Source organism: Myotis yumanensis, unplaced genomic scaffold, assembly GCF_028538775.1.
Source record: "Myotis yumanensis isolate MYYU_CA2020_CCGP unplaced genomic scaffold, mMyoYum1.0.hap1 SCAF_7, whole genome shotgun sequence".
Classification (NCBI taxonomy): domain Eukaryota; kingdom Metazoa; phylum Chordata; class Mammalia; order Chiroptera; family Vespertilionidae; genus Myotis; species Myotis yumanensis.
This window is the reverse complement of record NW_027223758.1, coordinates 33,977,510-33,992,113: the sequence shown is the minus strand read 5'-3', so window position 1 is coordinate 33,992,113 and position 14,604 is coordinate 33,977,510. Positions and strand designations below refer to the sequence as shown.

At 45.6% G+C, this 14,604-nt stretch overlaps 1 protein-coding gene across 2 annotated transcripts in view; it reads right to left on the bottom strand.

Moving 5' to 3' along the window:
* Nucleotides 1-14,604, bottom strand: part of KIF3B (kinesin family member 3B) — a 45,215-nt gene that overhangs the window by 13,035 nt on the left and 17,576 nt on the right. For both annotated transcript variants that reach the window (XM_070420131.1, XM_070420130.1), the window contains 4 exons: nucleotides 3,677-5,136; nucleotides 602-703; nucleotides 265-387; nucleotides 39-157 (listed from right to left, as the gene is read on the bottom strand). In XM_070420131.1, the coding sequence (XP_070276232.1) occupies nucleotides 39-157; nucleotides 265-387; nucleotides 602-703; nucleotides 3,677-5,080 (1,748 nt within the window). In that variant the 5' untranslated portion in view covers nucleotides 5,081-5,136. The remainder of the gene's footprint in view (nucleotides 1-38; nucleotides 158-264; nucleotides 388-601; nucleotides 704-3,676; nucleotides 5,137-14,604) is intronic.

The window sequence follows — 14,604 nt, the reverse complement described above, 5'->3', positions numbered from 1 at the left end:
AAGTGGCTGGGGGGCGCCATGGAGGGCCCAGAACTTACTTGAGTTTCAGCTCCCTGGTGAGCTCATTCTGAGTCTGCTCCAGCTCCTGCCGCTCCTTGATGTGCTCTTCTTGGAGGTCATGGATCTCTGCCTTCACTGCCTGAAGCTTGGAGAAGAGCTGGAACCCAGGGGAGAAGCAGATGAGGAGGGTGGCCCGCCAGACAATGAGCTCTCCCTTTCCCCCAAGTCTCAAGACACCTCTGCCCGGCCTGGTTCCTTTTATACCTTTTTGAGTTTTTTGGTCTTGATGTCCACCTCTTGCTGCAATGAGCTGTAGGTCTCTTTAAGTTCTAAGGTCTCCTCATCTCGACTTTCCATCTGTTGCTGGATTTCTCTTTCTCGACGTTTCTGAGCAACATTCCAAAATTCATCAGCTTGCCTAGAGACAATGTCTACACAAGAATATAGGGCAGGGCTGCTCCAGATCAGAGTCTCCCACTAGGAAGGGGCTACCACAGCGCATTTCCATCCCCTCTGGAGAGTCTAATACAAGAGATATTTGCTTGGTAGCATTAATGTGCCTTACCCTCCACATTCTCCCCAAACAGGAATGAAAAGTTACCTGCTCTGCAATTTCCTGCCGTTTTTGCTCCAGGATTTTCTGCTGTTCATTGGTATGATCTACTATATTTTTTCCTCCAACAAGCAGCTTACTCTCCATGGCCTGAGAAAAGAGTAGAATCCATCTTGTGAATGGTCTCCCTCAGAATGTATCTTCTCAGAGGGAGATTCCTACAGGTGCCTCTCCATCTTCCTGGACTGAGGCAAAGGGGGCGGACTCCAGAGAAAAATATATTGTGTTCAGCTGTGTCTTGCTCATCACTGCGGTGGGGCTGAGGGGGCTCCACCTTGGAAATACAGAAGATACATCTTCTCCAGACATACACGAACTTCAGCTTTCTTTTAACAAAAAACGTTTCAGTGTGAATAGCAAAGCTGAGAGTCCACTGAGGGCCACAGACAAGTAAGCACGTTCTTACTCTACGGGTCAGAAGCAATCATGAGGGAAAAAAACAAGTAATAATGGGAGAGGCACACAGGAGGGAGAGAATTCAGGCTTTAGGAGGGAGTCAGGAAAAGTTTCCTGTCTCAGAGACATCTACAGAGTGCTGAAGTCAAAATAGAAATCAGCCAAGAAAAAAATTGGTGTGAGAGGATAGGGTAAGGAGTGGTGATACATGAAGTTGGCAAAGCAATCAGGGGTCAGTCAGTTCAACAACCTCAAAGCTCTGTTATGGGAACTAAACGTGATCCCGAGAACTGCAGCAAACACGGCCATGTTCTTTGAGCATGACGGTACACAATCAGATCTGTGTTTTAGAAACATGACTCCATGCCACAAGGAGAATGACTGGAGAAGGGAAGGCTGAGTGCAGGGAGACCGGCCAGGCAGCTGTTTTGAGGGTCCAGGCCTGGGCTAGGGCAGTAGTGGAGGAGGAGAGCAAAGGGGATGATGGGTCCAAGAGATCCTGGTGCGACGGGAGTCAGAGGCGGTGGGACTGACTGCGCCCAAAGGGAGCAGTAATGCCGAGTCCGGCCACATTTGGCTTCTGAGAGTTGCCTAAATACACCAGGTAATTTAGAGACTCTAGGTGTTCCTGGACCTGGATAACAGATGTGATCCTAAAACACAGCATGCAAATCAAACATGGGCACTCCCAGTTACCCTTCAAGTGGAGTGAGGAGGGTGGGGCAGTGTTTGGAACACTAATGGAACCCCTTTAGAAAGCTGCTCCCTGAAACAGAGTCATCTCCTAACTGTGTTGTACATGAATCCATTTTCGCATCAGGTCTTGAGAGTCCTGGAAAGGACCTCTGTCTCTGAAAATAAATTAGTACCCAGCTCTGTGTGAGGGCTACCATGAGCCACAGACAAAGTATGGCTTCACATAGCAGGGGGAGGCGAGGGGAGAGAGAGGTCACTTGCCCTTTTTAAATAAGCATACATACATTTTAGAGCAGAAATAAAAAGTGTGCATAAATTCAATGAGCTAGAACCCAACAGGCCAGAAGAATTCTGGCTCGTGGTCAGGCAGTGGTCACCCGAAAATTCCAGGGCGAGCTCTGCACCCTCCTCTGCCATGGACGCCCGGTGGCAGCCCCGGGTCCAGGCACCTGATGGAGCAGTAACTGCCACCAGAAGACGGTTCAACACAGAGCGCCTCCTTGCTCTAGAATACTGGTCAGCAACTGGACAGTTGGAGGTTGGGGGACAGGACTGACTACAGGGAGCGTTTAGGGGGTGATGAAACCATCCTGTATATTGTGTGACCACTGCACCGCATGTTAAAACCACAATGAGCCCGGATGGTGTGGCTCAGTTGGTTAGGTGTCATCCTGTGCACTGAAGGGTTGTCTGTTTGAATCCCAGTCAGGGCACATGCCTGGGCTGTGGGCTCTATCTCCAGCATGGGGCGTGCAGGAGACTGCCGATTCATGTTTCTCTCTTACATCAATGTTTCTCTCTCTCTCTTCCCTCTTTCCCTTTCTCTTTCTCTAAAAATCAATTAAAACACACACACACCACAAATTACCATTTTATATTCACTAGATATACAAAAAAACTATAGTCTGATAATCTAAGTGTTGGTAAGGATGAGGAGCAACCTGAACTCATATGTTCCTGGTAGAAGTTTCAATTCACAGGGCCACTTTAGAAAACAACTTGTCATCATCTAGTAAAGTTGAAGCTGCACATATTCTAGGACCTAGCAGTGTCAGACAAGAAATTCTTGTATGTACCTGTTCTCCTGGAGCCAAGTACAAGAACGTTTATAGCAGAAAATGGAAACAACTCACTCTCTCAGAAGAATGGAATACCGTGCAACTCTCAGAACAGTAATAATGAATGAATGAATCACAGCTATAGGCATCAATGTGGATAAATCTCATTATCATAACACTGAGTGAATAAAAGCACATTGCAGCAGTGAGAATCCATTTATATAAAAGTCAAAAACAATGTGAAACTAAAACTATCTTTTATTTAGAGATATATACATATATGGGAAACTATAAAGGAAATTAACCAACAAATCCAAGATAATGATTACCTGGTGGGTGTGAGGGGACACAAAGAATTCATAAAGATATGGTTGTTGCCGAAGCCGGTTTGGCTCAGTGGATAGAGCGTCGGCCTGTGGACTGAGGGGTCCCAGGTTCGATTCCGGTCAAGGGCATGTACCTGGGTTGCGGGCACATCCCCAGTGGGGGATGTGCAGGAGGCAGCTGATCGATGTTTCTGTCTCATCGATGTTTCTAACTCTCTATCCCTCTCCCTCCCTCTCTGTAAAAAATCAATAAAATATATTTAAAAAAAAAAAAAGATATGGTTGTTGTCCTATTTCTTACACTGGGTGGATGGAGGGTAATAATATGGGTGTTAGTTTTAATGCTGCTTTTTATACCTTGCACATATGGAATAATTATTCTTACTATGAATTCAATATTTAAATTTTTTAAATTTGAAAACATTCTTCTTCTTCATTCAATACAATTCAACAAATGTTTATTGGGCGCTGGATATCATGGAGCTACTGGGAATGCAAAACCAAAAGAAACATCATCCCTCGTGTCATTTTTTTTGATAAAAACAAAAGATTTGAAAGAAAAAGAAGGCCCAAGAGGAGTCTATTACCTTGATTTTGGCGCCCAGCATCTCGGCAGCATCCTTCTCCCGCCGCAGGTCCTCCATCTTCTTCTCCTTCTCTTTCAGCAGCTTCATCTTCTCCTCTGCAACCAAGCTGTGGTCCTCTACAATGGCCCGCTTCTCAATCTCCAGCTTTTCTTGCTGTTCCCGCCAATAATCATCCTTATCTTCCCCTTCCTCCTCACCCTCTTCTCCCTCGTCCTCCTCGTCTTCCCCACCCCCACCACTGCCACCACCTTCCCTCCGCTTCTCTCGCCTCTTTTTCCTGCCAATGGACCGTTTTTCTAGCTGGGCCTTGAGCCGAGCAATCTCTTCCTGGAATTCTCGAAGGAGGGCATCCTTAGGGTCCTCATTGACCCTTGGCTTGTTCTTGATGTTTTTGGCACGGTTGGCATATCTCAGGGTGGTCAGAGTTTCTTCTACATTGTAAGAGGCAGGCCCCACATTGGCCACCATCACAGTTTTAGCGTTGCCACCAAGAGAATCTTGGAGGAGCCTGGTAAGCTTTGAGTCCCGATATGGAATGTGAGTGCTTTTGCCGTCCACCAGGGCAGAGATGACATTACCCAAGGCTGAAAGGGACAGGTTGATCTTGGTCGCTTCCTTCAGTCTTTCCCCTTGTGCACCGGTCTTGGCTTGCCGTTCACTGCCAGCAAGATCGACAAGGTTCAATTTCCCTACACGAATGTGGTTTTCTCCATCAAGGCCCACTTCACTGCACTCAATGGTGATGACAAAAATTGCATGAGAACGCGAACTGTGCTCATTCATGTTAGTAGCACCAACAGAACGGTTCTGGTTCCCCACATTCATCACGTGCTCTATTTCCTTCACGCTCTTGGTGACGAAGGAAGACAGGTCTTTCACATACACTCCAGTGTCAGGCCTCTCTTTGAGCTCAAGCCTTTTGGTCTGATCCTTTGAGAGCAAATCTCGGATCTCCTCCTGGTAGATCTCTAAGTAAGAAGCCCTGACCAGGTACTGTTGATTTTGGGATCGAGAGATATGGGTGAAGATGTGATCAAACGAGTTAGGGATGACCCCTCTTTTTTCAGGGTCACCACGGACTCCTTCCATGGTGTAGGTTTTCCCAGTCCCTGTTTGTCCATAGGCAAAAATCGTCCCATTGAAACCCTGCAGAACGGAGTCCACAAGCGGTCGGAACGTCTCATCATAGAGTTCAAACTGCTTGGCATTCCAGTCATACACTGCATCAAAGGTGAAGGTCTTGGGCATTTCATGGGCCACTCCTCGGGGGTTCTTCACAGACACCTGCCCCAGCTTCACATCCACATCCACCACCTTGTCATACGAAGCGGCCTTTTCCTTGCCATTCATGGGCCGGCAGCGAACCACCACCCTGACTGACTCTGAGCTTTTTAACTTGGACATGATGAACTCTGACCAGGTCAACCCTGAAGGCTATGATGTCTCAGGATGCTAAGGTCCTAGAAAAAAAGCAAAAGTAAGTAAGGACAGAACAGCTGTCAGTGAAGGCTGCTCAACAGCAACTGACACACACACGTCACTTTCATCTTGCTAACCTTCTGATAGCTGCATTTCTTTTATTTTAATTTATTTTTAATTTTTCAATACTAAAAGTAAACCGGCTAGGGCAGACAGCTACATTTAATAACTTTATTACACTGTATACTTTCTCACAAGACCTTAACCAGCTTCAGTGGGAAAAATAAAAACTCTAGTCCACCAATAGTGTTAACTGGCTTGCTCTCCCTGCAACCAAGGTTTTATCTTATGTTACAGGTTGAGGCAGCTGGAAACCTTCTAAAAACCTGAGTAATCTTATATCCTGTTGAACTACTACAACCTCTGCGCAGAGTAATTTGGAACTATCTATCAAAATTTTAAATGCACATACCTTTGAGCTAGCAGTTGTATTTCTAAGAATTTATCTTACAGATACAGGGGTATCTGTTGTGGCAGCAATAGACTGAACAACCTCAATTCCCATCAAGAGGGGGCTAATTAAATAAATTAAATATATTTCACATATGTAGTGGAATCCTATGTAGTTACTAAAAAGAATGTGCTGATGACCTAAATGTAGTCCTACACCAAGATATGTTAAGTGAAAAAGGTAGCTGAGGCCCTAGCCCATTTGGCTCAGTGGATAGAGCGCTGGCCTTCGGTCTGAAAGATTCCAGTCAGGGGCACATGCCCGAGTTGTGGACTCGATCCCCAAAAGGGGGCATGCAGGAGGCAGACAATCAATGATTCTCTCTCATCATTGATGCTTCTCTCTCTCTTTCCCTCTCCCTCCCTCTCTGAAATCAATAAAACATATTTAAAAAAAATAGGTAACTCACATGGTTCTTGATTCAAAAGGTCCTTTGGTGACAGTTCCCTCTACGTCACCTGTTTTCCAGCCACCTAGTTCCCTTCCCACAAGGCAAGTGTTATTAAATTTTAATCTTTCTGAACTAGCTAATGTATAACAAGCAAGTATCCTATCTAATAATAGAGAAACATGGTAATTAACCGTAACTTCCCTACCCTTCCCATTGGCTAATCAGTGAGATATGCAAATTAACTGCCAACCAAGATGGCGGCTGGCAGCCAGGCAGCTGAAGTGAACAGGAGGCTTGCTTGTTCCAGTGATAGAGGAAGCCAAGGTTCCCCGCCTGCCGCTGCCGGCCTCTGAGCTCCAGTCTAAGAAACAATGTTGCAATTATAGAACCTAAACAAACCCCAGAAACCTGCTTTCAGCCAGCCAGGCTCGGAGCTGGAGCTGCAACAGTGTTTCAATTATAGAAGCTAAACAAAGCCCAGATACCTGCTTTCAGCAGCCGAGGTCTCAGAGCTGGAGCCAAGCCTCAGAGCTAAAGCCGGCTCTCAGTTCCAGTGACAGCCATAGAAGGTAAATAAATCCCAGAATAAAAAAAAAAGCAAAAAAGGAGAGGTTGGGAGCTTCAGTCACCTGCCAGCCTGAAAACAGCCCTCAGCCTCTCACCCAGACTGGCCAGGCACCCCAGTGGGGACCCCCACCCTGAAGGGGGTGTGGCCAGCTGCATACAGCCATCATCCCGTCACCCAGGTTGGCCAGGCACCCCAGTGGGGACCCCCACCCTGAAGGGGGTGTGACCAGCTGCAAACAGCCATCATCCCCTCACCCAGGCTGGCCAGGCACCCAAGCGGGACCCCCACCCTGATCCGGGACACCCTTCAGGGAAAACCAGCCGGCCCCACCCGTGCACCAGGCCTCTATCCTATATAGTAAAAGGGTAATATGCAAACTGACCCTAACAGCAGAAGGACTGGGAATGACTGGTCACTATGACACACACTGACTACCAGAGGGCAGATGCTCAATGCAGGAGCTGCCCTCTGGTGGTCAGGGCACTCTCACAGGGGGCAGCTCTGCTCAGCCACAAGCCAGGCTGATGGCTGCCAGTACAGCGGTGGTGGTGGGAGCCTCTCCTGCCTCCTCGGCAGCGCTAAGGATGTCCGACTGCAGTTTAGGCCTGCTCCCCGCTGGCAAGTGGACATCCCCCGAGGGCTGCCGGGCTGCCAGAGGGATGTCTGACTGCCAGCTTAGGCCCAATCCCCCAGGGAGCAGGCCTAAGCCAGCAGGTGGTCATCCCCCGAGGGGTCCCAGACTGCGAGAGGGCACAGGCCGGGCTGAGAGACCCCCCTCCCCTGAGTGCACAAATTTTTGTGCACCGGGTCTCTAGTCTATAATAATAAAAGCGTAATATGCTAATTAGACCAGACAGCCAAATGACCTTCCTGACGAAGCTGGGGCTGTGAAGGCCAAGGCAAGCCTCTACAGCTGCGAGGGCCAAGCCCTTGCATGAATTTCGTGCATCGGGCCTCTAATGTATTAATATATACTTACCCTCTCCCTTTGTACACAAGCATAGTATGTTATACACAGTAAAACACAGTGTCCTGCATCATCTTTTTCTCACTAAACCATGTATCTTGGAGTTTGTCCTTCAGGAAATATAGAGCTGTCTCATTCTATATGAAAACAGCTACATATCCCACTGTATGGCAGCATCATAATTTATTTAACCACTACCCTAGCACTTAAGCTGTATCTGATTTTTACTATGAGAAACCTAGGACCACATCCTTTCATGTGTGGGAAAGTATACCTGCAAAGATAAATTTCTAGAAGTGCAATTCCTGGATCACAGGACATACACATTTGTAATTTCAATAGATACTTAGAGCAGTGATAACAATATACTTTTTATTTGTGAGAATGACCTATTCTCTGCCAACAAAAGGGCTGGAGAATGTGAAGCAGTGACGGGCCACTCTAGGCATATATGATGAAGCTTAATAAATATAGAAAGTCAATATGTCTCCCATTGGTCTTTCATTAAAAAAAATAATTCTGCCCTAGCTGGTTTGGCTCAATGGATAGAGCACTGGCCTGTGGAATGAAGGGTCCCAGGTTCTATTCTGGTCAAGGGCATGTACCTTGGTTGCAGGGTCGATGCCCGGACCTGGTTGGGGCCCATGCAAGAGGTAACCAATCAATGTCTCTCTCTCACATATATGTTCTCTCTCTCTCCCCCTCGCTTCCACTCTCTCTAAAAATCAATAAAAAAATATCCTCAGGTGAAGATTAACAAAAAACAACAAACAAAAAACCTATTCTGCTGCTAAGCATATGGAAACATAAAAAGTTATTCCCGTACTTCTAGTTGCTACATGTAATAAAATTATGCTGTCTAGCATGAAGAACAGGAAGACTTCATACCCTCTCTGAACCCCTTTGCTATAAAATCTGTACAACAGGAATCATTGTTCTTCCTTTAAATGATTGTGAGACTGCCCTAGCTCAGTGGTCGCCAAACTGCGGCCCCTTGAGTGTGGCTCTTCCACAAAATACCACGTGCGGGCGCGCACGTACAGTGTGATTGAAACTTCGTGGCCACACTCAAGGGGCCAAAGAGCCGCATGCGGTTCACGAGCCGCAGTTTGCCGACCACTGCCCTAGCTAGTTTGGCTCAGTGGATAGAGCATCAGCCTGTGGACTGAAGGGTTAAAGGCATGTACCTCGGTTTCAGGCTCGGTCCCTGGGCATGTACGAAGGCAACCAATCGACGTGTCTCTCTTACGTCGAGGTTTCTCTCTCTGTCTCCCTTCTACTCTCTCTAAAATAAATAAATAAATAAATAAATAAATAAATAAATAAATAAATAATTGTGAGACTAATAGGCACTTAGAAAGACAGAAATGCTTTTTATGAACCAACATAAAGCTGGATTAAAAAATAATTAATACAGGTTCATCCAAATGACCCATCAAAGGGTCATTCCAGAGATTACCAGTCAGCCCTAATTTCAGGCATTAAACATCATAGACTAACATTTTCTCCTCTTCCATTGGGAGTCATCATCCTAAAAAAATAAATTAGATTAAACTGAGATCCAAATATCTAACCAATGTTCAATTAGAAGTAAATCTCAAGCCATTTTTTTGTTTTTTGTTAATCCTCACCAGAGAATATTTTTTCTAATTTTTTTTTTTGTTAGAGAGAGTGGAAGGGAAGGAAGGAGGGGGGAGAGAGAGAGAGAGAAACATTGATGTGAGAGAGACACATCAATTGGCTGCCTCCCGCACGTGCCCTGACTAGGACCAGGGATACAACCTGCAAGCCAGGTATGTGCCCTTGACTGGGAATCAAACCCTCAACCCTTTGGTGCATAAGCAGACATGACGCTCTAACCACTGAGACACACCAGGCAGGGCAAGCCACCCCCTCTTTTTTTAATCCTCATCCCAAGACATGTGTGGGGGGGGGGGGAGAGAAACATCAATGATTGGTTGCCTTCTGTATGTGCCCCAACCACCCACAACCCAGGTAAGTGCCCTGACCAATAAGCGAACCAGCAAGATTTTGGTGCACAGGGCGACACTCATCAAATGAGCCACTCCAACTGAGCAAATCTCAAGCCGTTTAAAGAAAACTATGTAATAGCAGCACAATTTACCATAACTAAGATCTGGAAACAGCCCAAGTGCCAAGTAGATGAGTGGATAAAAAAGCTGTGGTACAATTTACACCATGGGATACTATGCAGCAGTAAAAAAAGGAGAGTTTCTTACTATTAGAGACAGCATGGAGGGACCTGGAGAGTATCATGCTAAGTGAAATAAGTCAGTCAGAGAAAGAGAAGTATCACATGATCTCACTCATAAGTGAAATCTAAGTAACAAGATAAACTGATGAATGGAGTGGATCCAGAGACATGGAAGCATGGAACAGGGTGCAGAATCTCAGAGGGAAGGCGAGGGAGGGTGGGTGGGTGGAAGGTAACCAACCAAAAAAACCTTGTGTGCAAATATGCATAACCCATGGACACAGGCAATAGGGTGGTAAAAGCCTGGGGCAGGGCGGGCGGGGCGGGGGGACATATGTAATACTTTCAACAATAAAGAATTAGAAAAAAGAAAATAAAGCACATTGAAAAATATTACAAAAAAATAAAGAAAACTATGTAAAAGGCAGCCCTTTCATCCATCATCTTCTAGATGCTATTAAAATTTTGCCAGATGAGAAGGAACCAGATGTTAGAATGGCCAGTCTGTTTATTGTGTCTCCTTTTCTTTTCCAGGGAATGGCCCCCAGATTACAGCTGTGGCTGATCCCTTGCCTGTCTCTCCCTCCATTTTAACAAAGTGTCTAGGTGCCAAGCTCAAACCCCAGGCCCTTAAGCCTCCTTTGGGGAGGTCTCTGCTGCAGTGCATGGGGCAGTTAGACAGGATCCAGACTTGAAGGAGTAAGAGACATGTAACGGGGTGGATGGGGAATGGGTCAGTGAAGATGACCCATTCTTCTGCATTATATACCTCTGAAGAGGCAGGGCTGTCCAGCTTTTACCTATCAAAACAATGTATCCCCAAGCCTGTTAAAAAGAAAAAAGAAAAAAATAAAGCCTGCAGCAGGCTGACTGATGTTCAGCTGCTTCATATATTTTTGAGGTCTCCAAAGCAATCAAAACAAAGACATCATAATGACCTACAATAATCTTAAAAATCTCTTAAAAAGAAGGAACTCCCAAAGCCCCAGTCCCCTTGATTAAATCTCAACTCAGAACACAGAACACCATTTCTTTTCTGAGCTCACTGAGCTCAACTGAACTAGTCATGTTTTATTGATGTATTATTTCAGGAAGATGGACTAATCTAATTTCCTGTCACTAGGGCTTAAAATCTTGCTCTGGATCCAACTCAAAGAAGAGGGTTTTCTTGGAAGAATGCCCTGATACTCTTTCTTTACTTTATTACCTTCCTTATTCTCCTTCTAGCCACTCTAATTACAGTGATAAATCTTTAAAGAAACTCACAGAATTGCCAGGAAAGACGGAATCACAGGTCAGCAACTCATCACCTCCATCCTAAATACTTTTTCTGCTAGAACTTGTCAATCTGATGTTAACAAGTACCGTTTTAAATGGCTACTGCACATGAAAAATTGCTAACTTCATCTCTTTTGTCCTCAGAGGAAATCAGTTACACATTTCTCAAGGCAGCCACATTCTTCCAGACCATTCTCCAACTCTTTTCTGTTTAGATTCACACACCCTCACCTTTGCTAGTTCTCATGGAGTCTTACCTCAAATTCTAGAACTACGTGTGGATTGATGTCTCAAAACTATTGGCTTCCTATAGATATTCCAGGCTAGAGGTCAAAAACTGGTCACATTCTACCTGAAGCATTTTATTTGGGGCACCTCTAATTAAAATGGAGAAAAGAAAAGAAAAAAGCCTTCAGCAATTCCACTTTTACAGATGTGTTTGTCTTGATGAAAATCCTTTGCAAAGGCGCATAAGGATGCTTTCTGAAGCACTGTTAAAATAGTAGAAAAACGGGAAGCAACCTAAACATCCATTATAGGGGAATAAAAAATAAAACATGGTATATTCATATTATAGACAGAATACTATTCAGTAGTTAAAAGAAATAAATTAAGAGCAGGGGTCAGCAAACTACGACCCACAGGCCAAATCTGGCCCACAGCCTGTTATGTAAAGAAAGTTTTACTGTAACACAGCCATAACCCTTTATTTACATATTATTTATGGCTGCATTAGCTATAAAATAGAACAACTGTGTTGCAGCAGAGACAGTATGGCCCTCAAAACCTAAAATATTTACTACCTGATCTTTTATAGAAAGTCTGTCAACACTGAATTAGAGAGATGGCAGGGTGGGACAAAAGTAGGTTTACAATAGTGAGTATGCAAAACACTGTGTATTCTTTTTCTTTCTTTTTTAAAAAATATATATTTTTATTGATTTCAGAGAGGAAAGGAGAGGGAGAGATAGAAACATCAATGATGAGAGAGAATCACTGATCGGCTGCCTCCTGCACACCCCTACTGGGGATCAAGCCTGTAACCCAGGCATATGCCCTTGACTGGAATTGAACCTGGGATCCTTCAGTCCATAGGCCGATGCTCTATCCACTGAGCCAAACCAACTAGGGCTGTTTATTCTTAAATTATTTATTAATTGTATTATTTTTCATTTGAACAACTGTAAACCTACTTTTGCCATACCCTGTATATATTTACATCGATCTACACTAATAAAAGACAAAGATGCTAATTGACCATACCTTCGCTATGCCCTAAGCCATGCCCACCAGCCAATGAGAGTGACTATATGCAAATTAACCCAACCAAGATGGCAGCTGGCAGCCACAGAGCTGGAGCAAGCAGGAGGCTTGGTTGCCCGGGAGATGGAGGAAGCCAAGCTTCCCGCCAGCCCTGAGCGGCTGAGGCCTCCACTCATGGCAACAATGTTTCAATTATAGAAGCTAAATAAATCCCAGATACCTGCTTCCAGCCAGCCTCCACTGGGAGCTTGGGTGGCTGGGGGTTGTGGCCAGCCTGCAAACAGCCATCAGCCCCTCACCCAGGCTGGCCACACCCTCATGGGGTGAGGGTCCCCGCTGGGGGGCTTAGCCAGCCTGAAAACGGCCCTCAGCCCCTCACCCAGACTGGCGAGGCACCCCAGTGGGGACCCCCACACTGAAGGGGCTGTGGCCAGCCTGCAAACAGCCATCAGCCCCTCACCCAGGCTGGCCAGGCACTCCTATATAATAAAAGGGTAATATGCAAATTGAGCCTATCAGCAGAACAATTGAGAATGACTGGTCACTATGACACACACTGACCACCAGGGGGCAGATGCTCAATGCAGGAGCTGCCCCTTGGTGGTCAGTGTGCTCCCACAGGAGGAGCTCTGCTTAGCCACAAGCCAGGCTGATGGCTGCCAGTACATTTGTGGTGGTGGGAGCCTCTCCCGCCTCCTCAGCAGCACTAAGGATGTCCAACTGCAGCTTAGGCCTGCTCCCTGCTGGCAAGTGGACATCCCCCGAGGGCTCCTGGGCTGCCAGAGGGATGTCTGACTGCCAGCTTAGGCCCGATCCCCCCAGGGAGCAGGCCTAAGCCAGCAGGTGGTCATCCCCCAAAGGTTCCCAGACTGCGAGAGGGCACAGGCCGGGCTGAGGGACACCCCCCAAGTGCACAAATTTTTGTGCACCGGGCCTCTAGTATATATATAAAAGGCTCATATACTAAGTGTCTGACCGTCTGCTATGATGCACACTGACCACCAGGGGGCAGATGCTCAACACAGGAGCTTCTACGATGTGCACAGAGAAACGGAACTGTGGACCTGGTGCCCAAAAAGCAACACTCGGCTTCCCCCAAGTGGGACAGAGGCCCCGCCACCAACCCAGAATGAGAGCCCACCAAATTGCAGCCGACACTGCCGAGACCCCATGGTGCAAAATGTGGCCCACAATCCAGCCCAGCCCTGAAACAGTGGCTGTGGGTACCGGGTAATGATGTCACGTAATAATGCCCAGCTTCCTCTCCCTAGTGATGACTAGCCTCTTTGCAGTTTCTTCAGCCTAGGAATATGAACCGGTCAGTGGAGCCCTAACCGTTTTGGCGCAGTGGATAGAGCGTCAGCCTTCACACTTTAACAAAATGTCTGTGAAGTGTTTTCCCATGCTTCATTTCATTTGATCCTCACAGAAGTCCTAGAGTAGGTAGATAGGAGACTTGGTGGAATCCTATTTTCTTTTCATTAGTCGGAAAACAAAGATTTAGAAAGCTTAGAAACTTGACCCAACTGAAAAGAAGTAAGAAATGGTGGACCTTGAAAATGACCTCAGGTTTTCTCACTGTGCAGAATATAGTCAAACACTGCTGCAGTTAAATATTTTACCCTTTGTTCTCCCTGCGTGATCTACAATAATAATCTGCTTCAAGTTGATATTTACTGCTGTGTTGCTGACAATTACCTGAAAGAGAAGTTGGGGTGCTTCACTGGACTGGAAAAAATTTAGCTAAATCAGAAAGCAGGTCTAATTAAGCAAGTTTATCTATATCAGTGATGGCGAACCTTTTGAGCTCGGCATGTCAGCGTTTTGAAAAACCCTAACTTAACTCTGGTGCCGTGTCACATATAGAAATTTTTTGATATTTGCAACCATAGTAAAACAAAGACTTATATTTTTGATATTTATTTTATATATTTAAATGCCATTTAACAAAGAAAAATCAACCAAAAAATGAGTTTGCATGTCACCTCTGACACGCATGTCATAGGTTCGCCATCACTGTTCTATATATATAAAAGGCTAAGTTGACTCGCACATGCGCAATACATATAAAGCTCTCGCTGGTGCCAATCCCATGTGTGTGTTTCGATCTGTCATTGTCGCTCATGAATATGGTTGACACTTCTATTATAGAGAAAGGGCGAATAGTGATATTAAGATATTTCTTCTAATTAATTTCCTTTCAATGTGCATGAATTTGTGCACCAGGCCTCTAGTGGATAAATTAACGAGTAAAAAAAGCAAGCTATCCTATATAATAAAAGCTTAATATGCTACATGTCCAGTCATCCGGTGACC